The 20,543-nt window shown below is 39.0% G+C and overlaps 2 protein-coding genes across 3 annotated transcripts in view; one reads left to right on the top strand and one right to left on the bottom strand.

The window, feature by feature from the left end:
* Positions 1-13,278: 13,278 nt before the first annotated feature.
* On the bottom strand, positions 13,279-14,625 carry LOC129737842 (putative uncharacterized protein DDB_G0282499). The gene is made up of 2 exons (XM_055729001.1): positions 14,148-14,625; positions 13,279-14,087 (listed from the first exon to the last, which is right to left on the bottom strand). The coding sequence occupies exons 1-2, from the start codon at positions 14,623-14,625 to the stop codon at positions 13,279-13,281; spliced, it is 1,287 nt and encodes a 428-aa protein (XP_055584976.1).
* A 2,114-nt stretch (positions 14,626-16,739) lies between these two features.
* The window catches only part of LOC129739072 (uncharacterized), a 54,147-nt gene continuing 50,343 nt past the window's right edge, over positions 16,740-20,543 (top strand). Inside the window, exons 1-2 of one of the 2 annotated variants that reach the window (XM_055730451.1) lie at positions 16,814-16,893; positions 17,062-17,333. In XM_055730451.1, the coding sequence (XP_055586426.1) occupies positions 17,324-17,333 (10 nt within the window). In that variant the 5' untranslated portion in view covers positions 16,814-16,893; positions 17,062-17,323. Of the gene's footprint in view, positions 17,334-20,543 lie in introns of both variants that reach the window. The other variant, XM_055730447.1, reaches the window with a different exon arrangement.

Genomic DNA, 20,543 nt, shown 5'->3' with positions numbered 1-20,543 from the left:
ATTTCCAAGGCGGGATCGAAGCTTGTGTACACAACAGAAACTAACGAGTCTGATTAGAAATATATTTTGGTGAAAGTTGTCTAATCAATTATAAAGTTTCTCGGCGTTTCGGCCTCTGGCTGCACCAATAATCTATAGTCAAAAAATCACAGTGAGAAAGAGCAACGTAAGTCTCAAACGTTATGTGAGGTTCGGATGTGAAACTGGTCAATTCATTTCAGAAATTAAATGATCATTCATTTCAAAAGTTTTTTTTTATTGTTATCTGTTCTCATTTAAACCTAATACAGCTGTTTATGATGGTTGATGCCTTGTTCCTGTAAAGGATATTCCCTCCCTAAATTCAGTGGGTGATTTTCTTAAAAACAATTTGTACAAACAGTACAGGGGGAATATATACAACCCAGGAAAAAAAATCCTAAGATATTGTTTCTTATCCAGGATAAAATTGTCACAACATAAGCTAATTGAATGCATTTTCTCTTCTATCAAGATACTGGAGAGTATTGATCATCAGCTGGAGGTTATTCCTGAAACTTAAACTGTAAAACTGTTAAAAATTTTTTGAAATAATTAAAAAGTGAGTCAACTTACATTTCAAGTGTTTATAGACCAGTTGTTTTATTTTTTGGAAGGTTTCTGGTTGTCACGAAAAGATAAACAAAGCAAATGGCTACCATGATGAAAATAATGATTTCAAAAACAGATAAAGTAGTGCTACCTGGTGGCGACATTGCCTACCACTCTGGCTTTCGTTTAACGTTTTGCGAAGAATGAAAAAAGAGTGTCCCGTCTGTTTGTCTGTGGGCAGAGTATCAATTTCTTTGAAAACTAAATTATTAATTTTAAATGAACTCCAAGATGGCAAGACACCGACAGAGATCTGCAGAAGCTACAACATCCATAGGTCGACTTTCACGAGGATAAAAAATAATAAAGAAAACTTGGAAGAATTCGTCTCAAAAACGTACAGTTGCGTTCAAAAAAAGAATGAAATCGCGTGAAGCTGCGCACCCACTTCCAAGTTTGACAAGCTGCCATTTCTCTCTCTGTTAATATTTTTTTATGAAAATTTCACAAAATCTAGTTCAACTATTCAACTAACACTCTCCGAAATTTGAAGCATTTCCATTGACGGGAAACAAAGATAGAGCTATTTCCGTAAAAAAGGAAAATTTAAACTTCACTAAACTTGCTGTATCTTCGACAATTTTCATTGAAAAATTTTTAAAATTGGTCCAAAGATGTAAAAATGTTTGATCTAATACCAGGCCAAGTTTCGTCAAAATCCATGAACGTGATCAAAAATGGTGCCGGGTAGAAAATCAGGTACATTATCGCCCAACATTCGATTTCATTAATTTTTGGACGAATGTTTGTATGGAAAACATCGTAATCCATGTATTCTTGGTTATTTCTTTCATAAAATAAAAATTTATCACAAAGACTGTTGTAAATTGATAAAAACTTCATTCGTGCTTTGTTTTGGAAGAAAAAATGTTTCAACAGAGTTCAAAATAAGAAGAAAAGAGTTTCTGAAATGATTCGCTAATTATTCCGATAAACAAATTTGATACACAATTAAAGCGAGTATTCTATTCGCTCTTGTGTTTCAATACCAGCTCTGTTGGAACAATTTCTATTTCTAAACAAAGCAGAAATGAAGTTCCTATCAATTCACAACCTTCTTTGTGATTAATTTTGATTTTGTGAAAGAAAAAACCTAGAATATATGAATGTCGATGCTTTCCATACAAACATCCGTCCAAAAAAGAATGAAATCGTATGTTGGGCGATAATGATCCTGATTTTCTACCCGGCACCATTTTTGATTACGTTCATGGATTTTGACGAAACTTGGCCTGGTATTAGATCAAACACTTTTACATCTTTGGACCAAATTTCAAAATTTTTCAATGAAAATTGCCGAAGATACAGCAAGTTCAGTGTAGCATTTCCAAATTTCACTTTTTTACGGGAATAGCTGTATCTTTGTTTGCAATCGTTTTAAAAATTTCAAAACGTGTAGAGCGTTAGTTGGATAGTTGAACTAGATTATGTGAAATTTTCATGAAAAAATATCAACCGAGAGAGAAATAACAGCTTGTCAAAGTTGAAAGTGGGTGCGCAGCTTCACGCGATTTCATTCTTTTTTGAACGCAACTGTATGTAAATAAAAAAAATCAAGCAAATGAAGCCATTAAAAAATCCTGATCTTGATGATAAACTATACGCATGGTTTTTACTACGGAGAGAAGCAAACGAATTGGTTTCAAACGAGATGCTCAAAGTTAAAGCACTAGATTTAAGAAGGTCACTCAATGGACACGATGAATTTTCAGCCAGTGATGGCTGGCTTGATGAATTTAAAAAACGCCACGGCATAAGAATTTTGACGGTTTCCAGTGAAAAATTTTCCTGCAATGCTGAGAGTGCTGCTACATTTACAAGCGATTTCAAAAATATTATTGCCGAAAATGGGTTTTTTACGGAACAGATCTACAATTGTGACGAAACCAGTCTGGTTTACAAAGGTTTGCACAAGAAAACAAACGCTACCGTTTTCGAAAAAACTGCTGTATGACGGAAATCCACGAAGGTTACCATTATGCCTTGTATTTTTTTTTTTTTTTTTTTTTTTTTTTTTACAAGATGGAAATTTGACTTCAAACCATAACAGCCGGGTGTTTGCTGCCGTGTGTGGGTTCGTCCCACTAAAACCACCTTGGGCTTCGTGTGCCAGATGTGCCCCTTGGTTTCACCCCTTGGTTTTCCTCTTTCTCAATTTTTCCTCAATTTCTCCTTGATCATCGTTCTGCTTTATCCTTTTTCCTCCTTCTCCTTTTCCTCTATCGTCAACTTCAGACTGGTACGGAAGACCCCGAAACGTGTGCCGGTTAGGTAACGCTTTCATAATAACTCACGCCCGTCACAGCATCCACTATCCCGGGGACCTCGAAACGTGTGCCGGTTAGGTAACGTTTTCAAAGTAACTCGCGCCCGTCACAGCAACCACTTCCGCAGGATTTCTAACCACCAAGGCATGGCCGATTGAGAAACTACCAAGCTAGAATCCCGACACGACCACCCCGAATGGTATCTCCGCTTCCTTTTGCTGCAGGAAAGATCGTAGCTGAGTACGTGAGACCTTTTAAGTCCCACCACACGTATGAGTCCAGATTAGGGTTATACCGCGCCCTAAGATCGCGTTGCTTTTGAATTAAAGTGTCATACGAGGCCCAAGACCTTTCATTAGCTTGTCAAATTTGGTTGACTATCTCGCTCTCTCCGTTCATCATCTTTCCTGATCCTTATCAGATCGCGCATGATTTGCGAGATTTCGTCGACTATAGCACGCCATGACTGTTCGTCGCGACACATTTCACTCACTATGTTTTCAGCGTTCAAATTTTGAAGTTGTTGACGCCTTGAATTGAACCTGGGGCAGACAAAGATAGCATGTTCTGCCGATTCCTCCGTCTCTACGCATTCCGGGCAATAAGGCGAGCTGATAAGCTTAAACCGATGAAGGTATTGCTTAAAGCACCCATGACCCGAAAGGAACAGCGTCAGGTAGAAGTTGACCTCTCCATACTTCCGATTTACCCAGTCTGAAAGTCTCGGGATTAGCCTATGCGTCCATCTTGCGTTGTTCGATGCGTCCCATTGCTCCTGCCACTTGAGCATTGACGCTGCTCGTTGAATATTACGCACTCCTCTAACAGCTCTTGCTTTGTAACATTCCATATCCTCCGCCAGAGTTATGTCGATGGGAACCATGCCCGCGATGACAAAAGCTGCATCTGCTGATATGGTCCTGTACGCACAGGAAACTCGCATGGCTATCAACCGATGTGTGCTGCGTAATTTGGATCTGTTGCGCTCTACCTCTATCGCGGAGCTCCAGGCCGCTCCTCCGTATCGTAGTTTCGACAGTGCTACGCTCGCAAGGAGACGTCTCTTGCTACTCTTTGGACCATGGCAGTTCGGCATAATCCAGGCCAATGAATCTATGACTTTCGATGCACTTTCGCAACAGTATTTGACATGCGCACCAAAACTTAAGCGATGATCGACCATTACTCCAAAGTATTTCAGCTGCTGTTTCGAAGATGTCGTGTGCCCTCCAACAGTAATCTCCATGTGCGGCACGACTCTTTTATTGGTCACGAGCAGAACTTCAGTTTTATGGTGAGCTATCTGAAGCTTAACTCCCTCCATCCAGATGCCAACCCTTTCTACGGACACCGTTGCAAGGTCTTCTACCTCCTCGATTGTTTCGCCGGTAATCATGAGCACGATATCGTCAGCAAATCCGACTATCTGCACGCCTGCTGGTAGTTTCAGCGTTAACACCTCATTATACATGGCATTCCAAAGCACAGGTCCGAGTATGGAACCCTGTGGAACACCCGCTGTTAGGGCAGTAGATCGTATCCCAGTTTCGGTTTCGTACGTCAGGATTCGATTTTCGAAGAAGCTTCCTATTATCCTGCAGAGAGTATTGGGAACAAGCATCCTGTGAAGCGCTTTGGCAATCGCTTCCCAGCTGGCATTGTTGAAGGCATTCTTAACGTCGATCGTCACAATGGCGCAGTGACGAACACCTGTTCGCTTCTTTTTATATGCGCGCTTCGCGTACTCTGTCACCATACTGATGGCGTCCACCGTAGATCTCCCTTTCCGAAAACCGAACTGTCTGTCCGACAGTCCACTTCCGCCTTCTGTGTAGATAATAAGTCTGTTTAATATTATCCTCTCCAGTAGCTTACCAAGGGTGTCCAGCAGACAAATGGGTCTATATGATGATGGATGCCCTGGGGGTTTCCCGGGTTTCGGTAGTAGCACCAACTTCGCCGTTTTCCACGAATTGGGAAAAGATCCCTCGTCGAGACACTTTTGTAGCACCACTCTGAAGGTATCCGGAATGGTCTGTACCGCCACCTTCAGCACTGCATTTGGGATTCCGTCCGGACCAGGGGCTTTATTCACCGCAAGTTTCTTAGCGATAGCCACGAGTTCTTCGTTCGTTACTGGCTCGATGTCGTGGGCACCCGCGTCGTACGGGGTAAGTGGCCACTGCGTCGGGCCATGCTGCGGGAAAAGATGTGCAACGATCTCTCTCAGTTTTTCCGGACACTTTTCGGTCGGCGACCTTCGGCCACCGAATCTCGCCAGTGCAACTCTATAGGCTTGGCCCCATGGGTTATCATCTACGCTCTGGCATAACGCTCTGTAGCAGTTTTCTTTGCTTGTTTTAATAGCTCGCTTAAGTGCCACCCTGGCTGCTCGGTAAACGGCACCTCTCGTTTCTCTGTCGGCTTCATTTCTCGCCCGTTGAGCTCGTCGTCTCGCTTTTAGACAGCTAGTACGAAGCTCAGCTATTTCTGAAGTCCACCAGTAAGCCGGTCGTCGCCACCACTTCGGTGTATTTCTTCTGGGCATGGTCATGTCGCACACCGCTACCATCATTTTCATCAGCTGCTCAGCATTATGGACCTGGGATGAGTCCTGCATGTATACAGCTTCGGTGCACACTTCCTTGTCGAACACTTTAGTCTTCCATCTCCGCTCGTGCACTGGCAGCTGCCTTACTGCCACCGGATTTCGGTTTCCTACGCTATAGCGTATCGCCTGGTGATCGCTGTGGGTATAATCGTCACACACTCTCCAATTCATATCAGTTTTTAATGATGGACTCGCAAAGGTGATATCGATCACTGACGTTCTGTCTGGTAATCCATGCTTGCGATAGGTGCTGATGGATCCAGTGTTGCACAGCTCAACTTCCAGTCTTGCGAAGGACTCTAGTAGACTGTGGCCCCTAGGGTTGTTGCACCTACTACCCCAGTTTACCGCCCAGGCGTTGAAGTCTCCTCCTATTACAACAGGGGCCTTTCCTGCCAGTTCGTGAGTGAGTTCATCCAACATTGTGTTGAACTCCCCGATCGTCCATCTTGGTGGAGCGTAGCAGCTACAGAAAAAGATGCCGTTAATTTTGGCAATCACGAATCCGTCCCGAGAATCTACCACTATCTCCTGGATAGGAAAACGTCCCGTGGCGTAGACAGCAGCTGAGCCAGACCTGTCCGCTGCCCAATTACCGTTTCCAGACGGGATTCTGTATGGTTCTGATAAAAGCGCCACATCGCACTTCTTTTCGCCTACCGTTTGCTCCAGCAGAAGCTGTGCAATCTCGCTATGGTTGAGGTTTAGCTGGATTATTTCCAGTATTATTGGCTTGCCTTTGCCTTTATATATACCGGACATTCCAAGCCACCAGTTTCGTGGACATTTCCATCCTCCTGCTTGCATAGCATACATTTCGGCTGTTTTTTGCATTCTCGAGAGAAGTGTCCCTCTTCACCGCATCTTCGACAGCATCGTGACCGGTCGGGTCCGTTGCAGCTTCGGGATAGATGACCAAAATCCCAGCAGTTGAAGCAGCGTTGCATCTGCTTCGGTATCCTGGGTGCGGTTCTAAAATGCCCTATTGACCACCCTACTCTTACACTTCCTACCGTCAGTAGCGTGTTGGCCGCTGTTGGTGAGAGGCGAATCGTTGCAATCTGCATTCCACCGTACGCCTTTCTTAATTTTATAGCTACCGATTCGTTGCTCATGCCAGGTATGCTAGAGAGAGCTTTCTCGAGCTCCTCTGCAGTGGTAAACTCATCAAGGTCCTTACATTCAATGGACGCGATCTGTGATAGCGCTCGGACAGTCGCTTCATCGCCTAGGGTGCTTTCGACAAGCTCCTTGAAGTCGGCGCTTTTTACCGCCGGGTCTTTTTTTAGCTCGAAGAGCAGTTCGCCTTTTTGGGTGCGTCTTGTTTTGGTGACGCTCTCTCCAAGAGCAGATAACTTTGGCTCTGCGCGTAACTTCCGGAACAAGTGCGCATACGTTGTGCCTTCTTTCGCTTCCACGATAAGCGCATCACCCCTGGACATCACCCGTTGAGGTTTGGGTTTTGGGGGTGGTTCTGGTTTCATAACGACCTTTCTTTTTACGTTCTCCTTCCTATTGCGAACCATTCGCCAGCCTCCAGCACTGCTTTCACCGTCGGCATCCTCATAATCCGTGCCCCTCCTTTTTTTGGAGGAATCGTTCACGACGGGGGAGTCGCGGTCTCTTTTTGCGGTTTTTCTTGGCTTGGACTCCTTCGAAAGTCCTTGAGAAGCAACCAATTTTGCTTCCTCCAGGTCCTTCTCTGCAGCCTCGGCCTTCCGCACCAACTCCGTTCGTTCCTTGACGGCACTCTGCAGGAGCACCATCAATTTCGGCACCCAGGTCTTGATGTGCGTGTGCACGTTGTTGGTGCTTCGCACAAACTCCTGCATCTTGTCGACCATGTCGGCTGCCTCCAAAAGGCCACACTTTTTGATGCCCCTTGGTGCACCTCTTCCTGCGATTGGGACCTGCTCCTCTTGCTGGGAACTGCTGAGGTTTTCAGTGGACCCATCCGCGACCGGGCTTCTTCCCGCTTCCTTGGCAACCTCCCTGTCAATCTCCTTTCCTAGCTCCTTTACTACTTTGCTCAGTAGAGGAGACCTAAGGAGTCCTCTCCTAGCAAAGACCTCCGTCTGAGTTCTTCTGCTTTCTCCTCCTTCGTCCGAGCTAACATCAGTTGTCTCGACGTTCTTTCTGTTTTTAGTGTTGTTGTTTAAGTTCATGTTTAGTCCCACGAGTAGCTAGGGAAATATACGGTCCACTGCGCCAGTGCCCTGCATTAGCGCAGCAAGGACTTCATTACTGTGGGGTGCGTCCTGGTGCCCCACAGGCTACCGTTTGCGACTGACACATTTTCGACCCGCCAGCCTTCCACCTCATCAGCACGGTCTTTCGCATAGAGACGTTTTCACGCCCCCATGAGCGGCACACTTTGGGTAATCTTGGGTCGTTGTATCCAATAGGTTCCGTTAGAAAAGTCCGAGTTCGTTGCGTATGTCTTCATCCGTAGGGGGGTTTCGTCGATTCCGTTTGCATAGTCCATTTCCGTAGCATGTGTCTTTATAAGAGGGGTTTCTATCAGTTCCGTTTGCATAATCCATTTCCGTTGCATATGTTATCGTTGGAAGAGGGGATGGTTCCGATTTGTTCCGGGTGCATAATCCGAGTTCGTTGCGTAGGTCAGGGGGAAGTTTTGCTGCATTTAGTCGCCTCTTACGACATGGGTCAGCGACCCCGGGGTAGTATTCTAATGCCGCTACCCCACAGCAGCCTTGTATAAATGCAACTTGGACGCATAAACTCGATTTGATGATGATTGGAAAATCTAAAAATCCTCGGTGTTTTAAAAATGTTAATTTACCACTGTATAACAAATCATTCAAAAATGCTTGGCAATCTTCTGCGCTTTTTAAGAAGTGGTACAACGATTTATTAATTCATGAAGTTTCTCGTCTCTTAGAAGCTAAAGGCTACCAGTAAAAGCAATTTTATTGGTCGATAATGCCACCTGTCATGGGACAGCAGAAGAGAGCAGAATCAGCATCAATAATGTGATAGATTCCTGCAACACCGCGGTAGAATGGGCAGAGGAAAATAACCTTACAAGCAATGAGATCTTGTTTTTGCGACGAATTCGAGAAAAAGCAGTTCTTAAAAGACTTAATAATATTATTTTTACTATGTAATAAAATATAAAACTGCTTATTTATCTATAAATCACAAAAGTGATTTTTCTTAAAATTTATACTCCATTTTTCTATATAAGCAACTTTTTCTACATAAGAAACTTTTTTGGAAAAATTGGTTCAGATTAGTTGCTTGTATAGAACGCTCATATATAATAACTTTGACGATAATTCAACAAATATGGAAATATGACAAAGTTATGACAAAAATATGAAAAATATTAAAAACATATGGTGAAACTATGACGACAATTTTTCACTTAAATGACAATATAATGCTCAAAAAAGTCCTGAAAATATGTAAAAAATATGACAAAACTTTGAAAAATAATTTTCACTAAAATGACAACATACCTAATGCTTTATTAAAAGTCCTGCCAGACATTCAAAACACAATTCAACAGTTTTAAAAAATAGTGAATGGAATTTTTCTTGATAGATTTGTCGATATTGGTATAAACTTAGAGGATAGAGCAAGGTTTCCTAAAGCTCAGAACAATCTATATTATCACTGAATTTTGAGCAAAATTTCCTCACAGAATCGGTGTCACAGATCACAAAATTCACAGATTTTCTAAATTTTGTGGAAATTTGAAAAAAATTTAGAAAATCTGTGAATTTTCTATTGACATTCTCAACTTTCTATTTTTGACTATAATTCATAAACATATGAAAACAAAGTAATATAAGTTGATTTTTTCTATTAAAACTGTAAACAATTTCCAATTTGTTGATGTTCCACTTGATTTTATCAATGAACTTCATAGAAAAAGCGTCACAGAAAACCATCACAGAAGTTTTGGTTCAAATCACAGAATTCAAGATTTTTTTGTTGTTGTCAAAAACACAGATTTTTTTTTGGAAATACAATGATCAATACAATGATACATGGCTGGATCGAAGCACGTGTTTTTCGTACCCCGATCGGAACACGATCCATTCTTCGATCCATCCATGTATCATTGTATAGATCAATGCAAAGTCAGCCTATCGACTTTGCTTCTTCTAGACAATAATACGGTGTGGGACAAATGGTCTTGTGCGGCAAGAAGTTTTCTCAAATCACGCTCTTGGCTCATTTTCAACACCTTACATGCTTCCTAATCAGCTAATCTATCCGTCTATAATTTTCATTACTTTCATTTGATATTCTTCCTATTAGAATGTATAGTTCACCGAAATGTCATTAATCATTCAATTAAATCATTAACCAGCGGTGATAATCTGTCAACACATAATTTAACAATACATGTTAACGAAAACAGTTGAAAACGGAAGGATACACAAAAAAGTATTAAAGTATTCAAAGTGAATAATTAGAGTTTTTTTTTCACCGATAATGAAAATGGAAGCATCTCTTAAGCTGATGTGTACACATTTCTCAAAATCGAAAATGGGCTATATTGATACAAATACTTTCTGAATTATCAATTTTTTAATCCAAACAACATATCAAATGTGTTGATATTGATACTGCTCCCAAGCAAAAAGAATCTACCTAATGCTGACACTCGAGCTACTTTCAAAAGCGCCCGAACGCAGGCAACCAAACTGTAGCTTAGTTTAGTTTAGTTTATTTATTTCGTCAACCGTAACGTAGACTACATAGTTTACATGTGAATTTCCTTAAGAATAGGTTTAAGCAGTGTCTGCTTTACAATTTCTCCTTAAGAGTTAAGATTTCTTCGATTAAAATATTGTTTGAGTTTTTGCCGAGACATTGTAAAGTCAATAGTTTCGCAGTGTTGATTGTAAGAGGCCATCATGCGATTTATTGGCCCGTTTTTCGCGTAGTTTGTGCGATAGTGATTAATGAAAAACAAATTTCGATTTCGGAGTTGCCGAGAAGGTGCATAAAAGTTTAATTTTGATAGAATTTCTTTTGAGTCAATACGCTGCGAAACAATATCGTTTACAAATGAAACCATTGCATATTCACGGCGTTCTTTTAGTGTTTGTATGTCAATGAGCATGCAGCGCGCTTTATATGATGGAAGTGGAAATGATGTCCAACCTAATTTACGAAGAGCATATAGTAGAAATTGCTTTTGTACTGATTCTATTCTTTCTTCGTGTGAAATTGAATAAGGGGACCAAACAACGCTGCAATATTCCAGTAAAGACCTTACATAGGCAATATAAAGTGTTTTTATTGTGTATGGGTCTTGAAAATTAAAGCAAAAGCGCTTAATAAAGCCCAGCATGTTATTTGCCCTATGGATGATAGTATTGTAATGGTCTGTGAAAGTAAGTTTAGAGTCTAAGATAATTCCTAAATCCCTAACTCGTTCACATTTGTCTACATTCTGATCTCCTAATGTAATTGTGATGTTTGGTGTTGTTCTTTTTCTGCTAAATGATATTAAATTGCATTTTTTTACATTGAGCTTCAGATGGCTTTTTTTGCACCACTGGTAGAAAATGTGAATTTCATTCTGGAATATGCTGATGTCTTCTTCACTTCTTATTTCCAAATAGAGCTTCATGTCGTCGGCATAAATGAGCATTTTGAGATTTTTGAGAATAAAGAAAATGTCGTTTACATAAAGTATGAAAAGTAGAGGTCCTAAATGAGATCCTTGCGGAACTCCTGAAGTGACTTGAATAGGGAGCGATTTCTTTCCATTGAAATTTATTATTTGTTGGCGATTCGTCAGGTATGATTCAAGCCATTTCAGGAGTTTAGATTTTATTCCAATTTTTTGTAATTTGAAAAGAAGCATTGGTATGTCTATGCGATCAAATGCCTTACTAAAGTCTGTATAAAGAGCTTCCACATGGTTGCCATTATCCATTGCATTCAATGAAAAGTCTATAAATTCAATTAAATTAGTTGAGGTTGAACGGCCTTTGAAAAAGCCATGTTGCCTGTCAGTTATTCGGTTCTTAATTTGGGAAAATAATTTTTCGTTTATAATTGCTTCAAAAAGCTTGGGAATGCAAGAGATAATGGCTATCCCGCGATAATTTCGAATGTCAGACTTTCGACCAGATTTGAAAATAGGCACTAAAAATGAGCTTTTCCAAATTTTAGGAAAATTTCCTGATTCCAATGACATATTGAAAAGCCAAAACAATGGAGCTGTCAGTTCCATTGCCAAACTTTTCATGAATACAGGAGGTATCCCGTCTGGTCCTGGACCTTTCGAAGCGTCTAGATTTTTTAGTCCTTGCAGAATATCCTGCACATGAACTTGATTAATGCTAATGTCCCTTGAGAATTCTGGGAAAAATGAAAAATAATCGCGATCACGATCTTCTTCATTAAATGTCGTATAAATTTCCTGAAAGAAATCTGCAAAAAGATTGCAAATTTGCTCCGAGTTATCACCGACATGTTCGTCAAGGTGCATTCTTGACGGAAAATTCCCAGATTTCAACTTCGTTTTCACGTAGTTGAAAAATTTCTTTGGACAAGTCTTTATTTCAAGCTCAGTTTTCTCATTATATTCTTCAAGTGCATTGCTAATGACCAAGTTCAGTTGATCGCATAAGTTCAAATACGATGCTAAATTTTCATTAGTATTGTGTTTTTTGTAAAATTTGTGTGCTTTTTGTTTCCGATTCTTTAAGCTCATGATTTGTCTGTTGAACCAGACCGGGTACTTAGAGTTTCGGTGACGTCTTCTTTTCTTCAATGGTGTTTCTTGTGAGATAATTCCAAATAAAATTTTGTAAAAGACGTCAGCAGCAGTTTCGACATTTCCTTCATTCCTAAAAATTTCTTGCCAATTGACACTGTTTAATCTATTCTTAATGTTTTCATAATTTGCAGATTGGTATTCAAAGACTTCTTCATATTCGCAATCGTTGGGTCTTTGATGTTCATGTATAAATATGGAATATTCAATCGCCGTGTGAAACGCCTCGTTTTTCCATAAAGGGTTTTGCGCTTCAATAACGCAAAAATCTTCATAAATGTTTGTTAGTAAAAGGTCTAAATAGCAATTCTGCTGGTTTTTTATGTGATTAATTTGATTCAGTCCCAAATTAGAAATTTTGTCAAAAATGAATTGCAAAGTTTCATTATCCCCAACGACTGGGAGTAATATGCTTTCATTTTCAGAGTCCTCGATGAAGTCAGCGTGGCGTTGATTGAAATCCCCATAGATATGAATTTTAACCTCAGCACATAGATGAGATATTACCTCTTCTGCAGTGATGAGGAATTTTTCATAAGTATTTTTATGAGCATGGTCTGGTGGAAAATACACTGAGGCAAACACGTGTGTTTCACCTGCTATGTGTGCCTTCACCCAAACCTGCTCAAATTCATTGAATTTTTGGGTTGGAATTATTTCAGAATTAAAGCTATTAGAAATGGCTATAAGAACTCCGCCACCTGACTTCTTCTGAGACATTTGAAAATTTCTGTCGTCTCTGAATACGTTATATGCACTTCCAAAAATTTCTTCACTGCGAACGCTTTCATCCCAGCTAGTCTCAGTTGCTAGAATGACTGAGAAGGATGAGCTTAATACATTTTTATAAATATCCTTCATTTTGGCTGAGCTTTTCATGCGATTGAAATTTTGACAATAAATCAAAATTTCAGTCGCACTCTGTCTTTCGGAAGAATTTTTTGAATGTGCATCTGCTTCAAAAGTGTTTGTATCTAATTCTACTTCCGTAGAAGGCGTCCTTACTTGCGAAAATTTGAAGGGAGAGTGTGGAACTTATTGGTGCTTTCGCGAAGTTGTTGTAGACGATGAGTCCGCTCGCTGGTCAAAAATCGCTGATAGGATTGTAGATCAGCAACAGCGTCTGTCGCGCCCACCCCGAACTCCTGATGTACTTCTGTAAAGATGCGCTGCAGGTGGTCAGGAGCAGTAGGTAGGCCCTCCGATGCTAGCATCATTTTGATGCTCGTCGACGTCATTCCTTCAATACAGACAGTTGCCGGCTGGTCCTTTAGGAATGCAAGATACATACGGACCACTTTCATGATTTTTGGGTCACGTAGTCTTGCCTTCAAAAAACGACCGTCTCCTTCCACCGATTGTTCAGTGAGGCGGACAATGGGAGGACGTAAAGGATCTAGTTCGAATTGGCTGCCGTCATTGATTTGTGGTAATGAATTGTTCAATTCCTTGGATTCGTGGTCTTTATGCCTCATGACGTTAGAGTGATCTGCGTTGATTGTCTCTCCTTTTTTGAAGCTGATGAACCGTGCTTTTGATGTGGTCGTTGAAAGGCCCGCAATAGGATGTTCGATGGATGATGGTGGACCAGAAAATTGCGTTTTCGCCATAGCCAGTAAGTTTTTGTCTAGTGGTAGTTGTGGATGGTTGCTGCTGTTTCTATGGTTTTTGTTTCTGTTGCTGTTGTTGTTATTGTTGTTGTTCCTGTTATTGATGTGAGTAACGTTGTGCTTGATATTGTTGTTGCTTTTGTTGTTCGTGTTGTAGTTGCTGTTGATATTGTTGTTGTTCGTGCTGTTTTTGTTGTTGTCTTTGTTGTTGTTGTAGTAATTTTGTTTGTCATTGGCATAATTTTGTCGTTTTTGGTTACGTTTCTTTCGACGAGATTTTTCAGCAGCTTTTTCTTGGATTCTACGAGAGCGTTGTTTAGCATCAAATTGTGTCCAGTCAAGCTTCCAGTGCCATTTGTTGCCCAAAAATCTCCATCCAGGGGATGTATGGTCATTTTTAGGAAGAGCGCTTTTTTGGCTGACTTCAGCTAATTCTTTTTCCAGCGTCTGATGAGGTATTATGACTTCTTGAGATTTCATCTGGAAGTTGGAAATAGCTTCTGACACTAATTTTACCTCCTCAAGTATATGAAGAATGCTGCTGTCCGTCCCTTGGGGAATTTCCTGCTCCGCTTCCTTCATTGGTGTTGCAAGGTCGTTCCTAAGGCAATTTAGCCGTTCGTCCAAGTGTTTAATTATGTTGGCTGAAGTAGTTGAGTTTGACTCGTTGATGTGTGTCATTGTCATATTCAACTGTGAGTCATACGCCTTCATGTGCTTTCCGACCGCGCTGCACATGTTTGAGTTGTTTAGTAGCAAAACCATCTATGCAAGCAGAACGAACGAATTGATGCGGTCGAAATAATTGCAATCGCCGATCGCTGGCTCAAAATATTCAATTCTGTGCAAAATCATCTTCCAAAACATCCGCTTGTCGATCCAATCATAGGATGGCAGACAGGCGACACGTTCGTCTCCTAAAGCATGGATCATCAGAAATCTGGACGCACTGTTTATTATACCATAGCGCTCCTAGTTGTCGGATCTGGAATTTTTGACAGTACTTTGTTCGGAAATGTTTCCTCTATCAGTGCTGAAAATTTCATTACATTACAAGGAGGAGTGCCTGAAAAATGTTTTTTTTCCTTTTGTTAGATCTCACAAAAAACCAGTAAAGTTTTTGCTAGATTTAGCTAGCTGCCACTACAGCGAAGAGGTACTACAGTGGTATCGGGCCAACTGGTGGATTTTGTCGAAAAGGACGTCAACCCACCCAACTGCCCTCAATTCCACCCTATCGAAAAATTTTGAGCAATTGTTAGTCAGAAGATGAAGAAGAATGGTAGGACGACTCGGGATGCAACAGAGATGAAGAGATTGTGGAACAAAATGGCCGCTGAGGTCAGTGAATAGGGTGTCCAAACTTAGATGAGGTTCTCGACGAAAAGTACGAAATTTCTTCAATACAACATCGGAATAATTTTTTTATTATTTTTCCTTTAAAGGGCAGTAAAAACCCTACAATTTGAGCACAAAACATTTTTATTTCGTTTACATAGCTCCGAGATAGACATCCCTTTTTAATGCGTCCAGATTTGTAGTGATCCATGCTTTTGATGAAATAAAGAGGTTGGCCGGTAAGTCCGATTGGTTCGCTCACTGAGTGCCATCGTGTGTAATTTTTTCGAATGCGTTCGGGGAATGAGTTACCTCACAAAGTGAGAGAATTATTTTTTGCTCGTCGTTTGATTCGCCACTCACCATCCTTGATTTAAAATGGTGTTAACAAAAAAAAATCAAATTTAAATTATTTCCTAAAATTTCATTTATTTTTGTAAGGTGTAGAAAAGCACACCGGGTCAGCTAATCTTAAATAAATATCAATTTTTGAATGAATTTTGTTTTTTTTTTAATTTTAAGTGAAGAAACCAACCAAACCAGGTAGCATTTAACTTTTCAATCAGTGAATGGAAAAACGGTATTATTTACTATTTTGCTAAATTACTTTTTTACTAGGTGAAAAAATCACATCTGCTTCTCGGTAAATTTTAACTACTTTTTTTTAATTTTTCGTGAATGATTGTTCAAAAATACGGGAAAAAGGGAAAACACGTCAATCTGTAGCCAGAAAAAAATGAGAATTTCTAATTTTTATTAAACTGTTTGAGAATACGTGCTTCGATCGCCTTTTATCATTTATTCCTTTGCAAATAAAAAAGAAACCGTGAATAACTGCTTTTTGTGAGATTATTCTTTCTTATTTCTTACTTGTGTGACTCGCTGCATAGCAATAAAGAAGCAGACAAATTAGAATTATGGGAGACACGATATGTCGAACTTTCTTTCCTCTGACGGAAGTGAGGAAGTTCTGTTTGGGCTGTGTGCGGTTCGAAAAATCGGAATATTTAATTGATTCTGCTGCTGAGTGTCTTCCGCAAGAACAACAGGAAGAACGACCGATTATCAAAACAACAGCGAGCGTAGTCGTCGCGCCTCAGCCAGTCAGTCAGTGTATGATTGAATGCTGATGCGCAACTTAAGTTGATTACATGCTCGTATAGAGTAGGTACAATTCATATGTATGTACGTATGATGGTTTAGCATAATATGCTGGCTCTAGAGCGTTCAGTGAGGAATATTCGAAAAAAGAGAATGAACGTGACAGTTTATTGCAAGTTCACAAAATCCTCTGAAAGAAATTTCTTATACGACTCGCACATATAGCTCTTCTCTCCGATCGCTCTTTGACGCTCCCTCGTACATTCACACCACACAACATCATCATTGTCGCGCATGTCCGTTTTGGTCGTTAGTTTTGGCTTAGCTTGGAGGAGTAGCATGAATGGCCCGTTGTCGGTTGATGCCGACATGTGTATGAAACACAACCTCGTAGTTAGTTGCATACACCCGCCTTCAATCCAATCACGAAACGAGACGAGACGGGATGAGCAAAGAATACCTACATTGAGTGGGAACAGAACAGTATGGAACCGTGAACGAACGTACTCGAAAATTCACAACGGCTGAGGATCGGATGGTGAACACATGCGGCTTATAGTAGTTTAGGTATAGCCTGCTGGTGATGATGGCACACGATCGTGGAGAAGAACATTCGTAGTACGATTTAAATCATTTTTTGAGTGATCCAGTGAGATGTCAGTGCAGCTTGTGGGGATGTGGATAAGACATTTTGTTCAATTTAAATAATTTGTTAATGTATACTTTTTTCATAAGCTTATATACAGTGCAGTGGGACGGTTCATTGTGTTTTTGAGTTGCGGAATGTGAAGAAAAAAAAACAGCGAAAAAATAAATTTCCAGTGCGCATCGTTGTATTAAAATCTAATGATCATCAATGTTCGGTTTAATGAGCTTGAGACGCGTTCCCCAATTGATTGTTTGAATTACTGATAGTTTCACTAATTGAAGGAGGACTATGCGTCATTCCTAAGACTCTCAACCAAATCTTCTCTGTGAGTGTTAGCAGTTTGGAAAAATGTTCTCAGGTAAATATCAGAGTTTGTTTTCAAAATAGACCATATAAATTGGTCGCAGTGGATTTTCTAAAACAAAAAATCTAAGTTTGTTCTTTTTTAATTAATCATTCGAATTTTAGTAGACTTTCCTAAGTCTATCGAATAAGCTTATTCTGGCTTTTTATTTGGGTGTATATCAATAGTAGGCGGTGCGTAACATAACACTACATTTCCAGTGATGCAATCTATAAAACATTGGCCTACGTAATCTTTAGTGCGCTATTTTATGCTCTGAAGTACCTACTCCAGAGTGTAATGTCTATCATTTAGGTATAGATACTACATGTTTAATGTTTCGTCCACTGCGTAGTGAACTTTATGACCATTTTTCGACATGTTAGACTTTTGGCAGAGAGAGGGAAAAGAAACGACCGGATCGGAACATCGAACGTGTCTAGAATAATACCAAGAAGCGTTGAGCTGAGCTAAGCTGAGCTGAGCTGAAAAAGGGAGAAGTGAAATTTTAGCCAGAATGTGTATTATGCCCAAGTCTTAATTTTTCGTCACCTAGGACTTTAAAATACTTTGTTGTTACGTTATAAAAACTTTTAATTGACAATTTTTTCTTACTAAATTTCCAATATACCTAGTTCAATGTTATCGATAAAACTAATTTAAAATTCACTTTAGACAAGCAATTCTACTTGCAGATGTACAAGAACTTTACAAGCAAATAATGTAGAAACTGAATTCTGAATCTGAATTTTAAATCTGAATTCTGAATTTGAATTCTGAATCTGAATTCTGAATCTGAATTCTGAATCTGAATTCTGAATCTGAATTCTGAATCTGAATTCTGAATCTGAATTCTGAATCTGAATCTGAATTCTGAATCTGAATTCTGAATCTGAATTCTGAATCTGAATTCTGAATCTGAATTCTGAATCTGAATTCTGAATCTGAATCTGAATTCTGAATCTGAATTCTGAATCTGAATTCTGAATCTGAATTCTGAATCTGAATTCTGAATCTGAATTCTGAATCTGAATTCTGAATCTGAATTCTGAATCTGAATTCTGAATCTGAATTCTGAATCTGAATTCTGAATCTGAATTCTGAATCTGAATTCTGAATCTGAATTCTGAATCTGAATTCTGAATCTGAATTCTGAATCTGAATTCTGAATCTGAATTCTGAATCTGAATTCTGAATCTGAATCTGAATTCTGAATCTGAATTCTGAATCTGAATTCTGAATCTGAATTCTGAATCTGAATTCTGAATCTGAATTCTGAATCTGAATTCTGAATCTGAATTCTGAATCTGAATTCTGAATCTGAATTCTGAATCTGAATTCTGAATCTGAATTCTGAATCTGAATTCTGAATCTGAATTCTGAATCTGAATTCTGAATCTGAATTCTGAATCTGAATTCTGAATCTGAATTCTGAATCTGAATTCTGAATCTGAATTCTGAATCTGAATTCTGAATCTGAATTCTGAATCTGAATTCTGAATCTGAATTCTGAATCTGAATTCTGAATCTGAATTCTGAATCTGAATTCTGAATCTGAATTCTGAATCTGAATTCTGAATCTGAATTCTGAATCTGAATTCTGAATCTGAATTCTGAATCTGAATTCTGAATCTGAATTCTGAATCTGAATTCTGAATCTGAATTCTGAATCTGAATTCTGAATCTGAATTCTGAATCTGAATTCTGAATCTGAATTCTGAATCTGAATTCTGAATCTGAATTCTGAATCTGAATTCTGAATCTGAATTCTGAATCTGAATTCTGAATCTGAATTCTGAATCTGAATTCTGAATCTGAATTCTGAATCTGAATTCTGAATCTGAATTCTGAATCTGAATTCTGAACCTGAATTCTGAACCTGAATTCTGAATCTGAATTCTGAATCTGAATTCTGAATCTGAATTCTGAATCTGAATTCTGAATCTGAATTCTGAATCTGAATTCTGAATCTGAATTCTGAATCTGAATTCTGAATCTGAATTCTGAATCTGAATTCTGAATCTGAATTCTGAATCTGAATTCTGAATCTGAATTCTGAATCTGAATTCTGAATCTGAATTCTGAATCTGAATTCTGAATCTGAATTCTGAATCTGAATTCTGAATCTGAATTCTGAATCTGAATTCTGAATCTGAATTCTGAATCTGAATTCTGAATCTGAATTCTGAATCTGAATTCTGAATCTGAATTCTGAATCTGAATTCTGAATCTGAATTCTGAATCTGAATTCTGAATCTGAATTCTGAATCTGAATTCTGAATCTGAATTCTGAATCTGAATTCTGAATCTGAATTCTGAATCTGAATTCTGAATCTGAATTCTGAATCTGAATTCTGAATCTGAATTCTGAATCTGAATTCTGAATCTGAATTCTGAATCTGAATTCTGAATCTGAATTCTGAATCTGAATTCTGAATCTGAATTCTGAATCTGAATTCTGAATCTGAATTCTGAATCTGAATTCTGAATCTGAATTCTGAATCTGAATTCTGAATCTGAATTCTGAATCTGAATTCTGAATCTGAATTCTGAATCTGAATTCTGAATCTGAATTCTGAATCTGAATTCTGAATCTGAATTCTGAATCTGAATTCTGAATCTGAATTCTGAATCTGAATTCTGAATCTGAATTCTGAATCTGAATTCTGAATCTGAATTCTGAATCTGAATTCTGAATCTGAATTCTGAATCTGAATTCTGAATCTGAATTCTGAATCTGAATTCTGAATCTGAATTCTGAATCTGAATTCTGAATCTGAATTCTGAATCTGAATTCTGAATCTGAATTCTGAATCTGAATTCTGAATCTGAATTCTGAATCTGAATTCTGAATCTGAATTCTGAATCTGAATTCTGAATCTGAATTCTGAATCTGAATTCTGAATCTGAATTCTGAATCTGAATTCTTTATCTGAATTCTGAATCTGAATTCTGAATCTGAATTCTGAATCTGAATTCTGAATCTGAATTCTGAATCTGAATTGTGAATCTGAATTCTGAATCTGAATTCTGAATCTGAATTCTGAATCTGAATTCTGAATCTGAATTCTGAATCTGAATTCTGAATCTGAATTTTGAATCTGAATTCTGAATCTGAATTCTGAATCATTTTCAAAATTCAGGGTTGCGCTATTTATATTTTTGGATGTTCTGAATTTAACATTTGAAATAAAGCAACAAATTTGTCGGACTCGAAATTTTTGC

The sequence above is a fragment of the Uranotaenia lowii genome, chromosome 1 (assembly GCF_029784155.1).
Source record: "Uranotaenia lowii strain MFRU-FL chromosome 1, ASM2978415v1, whole genome shotgun sequence".
Lineage (NCBI taxonomy): Eukaryota > Metazoa > Arthropoda > Insecta > Diptera > Culicidae > Uranotaenia > Uranotaenia lowii.
Note: the sequence above shows the minus strand (reverse complement) of the source record. Positions and strands in the feature narration are given on the sequence as shown.

Excerpts from the sequence above, each read along its gene's own strand:
- LOC129737842 (XM_055729001.1), bottom strand. The coding sequence starts at position 14,625 with ATGTGCAGCGCGGTCGGAAAGCACATGAAGGCGTATGACTCACAGTTG. Across the intron at positions 14,088-14,147 it reads AAAATCTCGTCGAAAGAAAC|ACAACAACAAAAACAGCACG; the intron begins GTAACCAAAAAC and ends ACAACAACAAAG.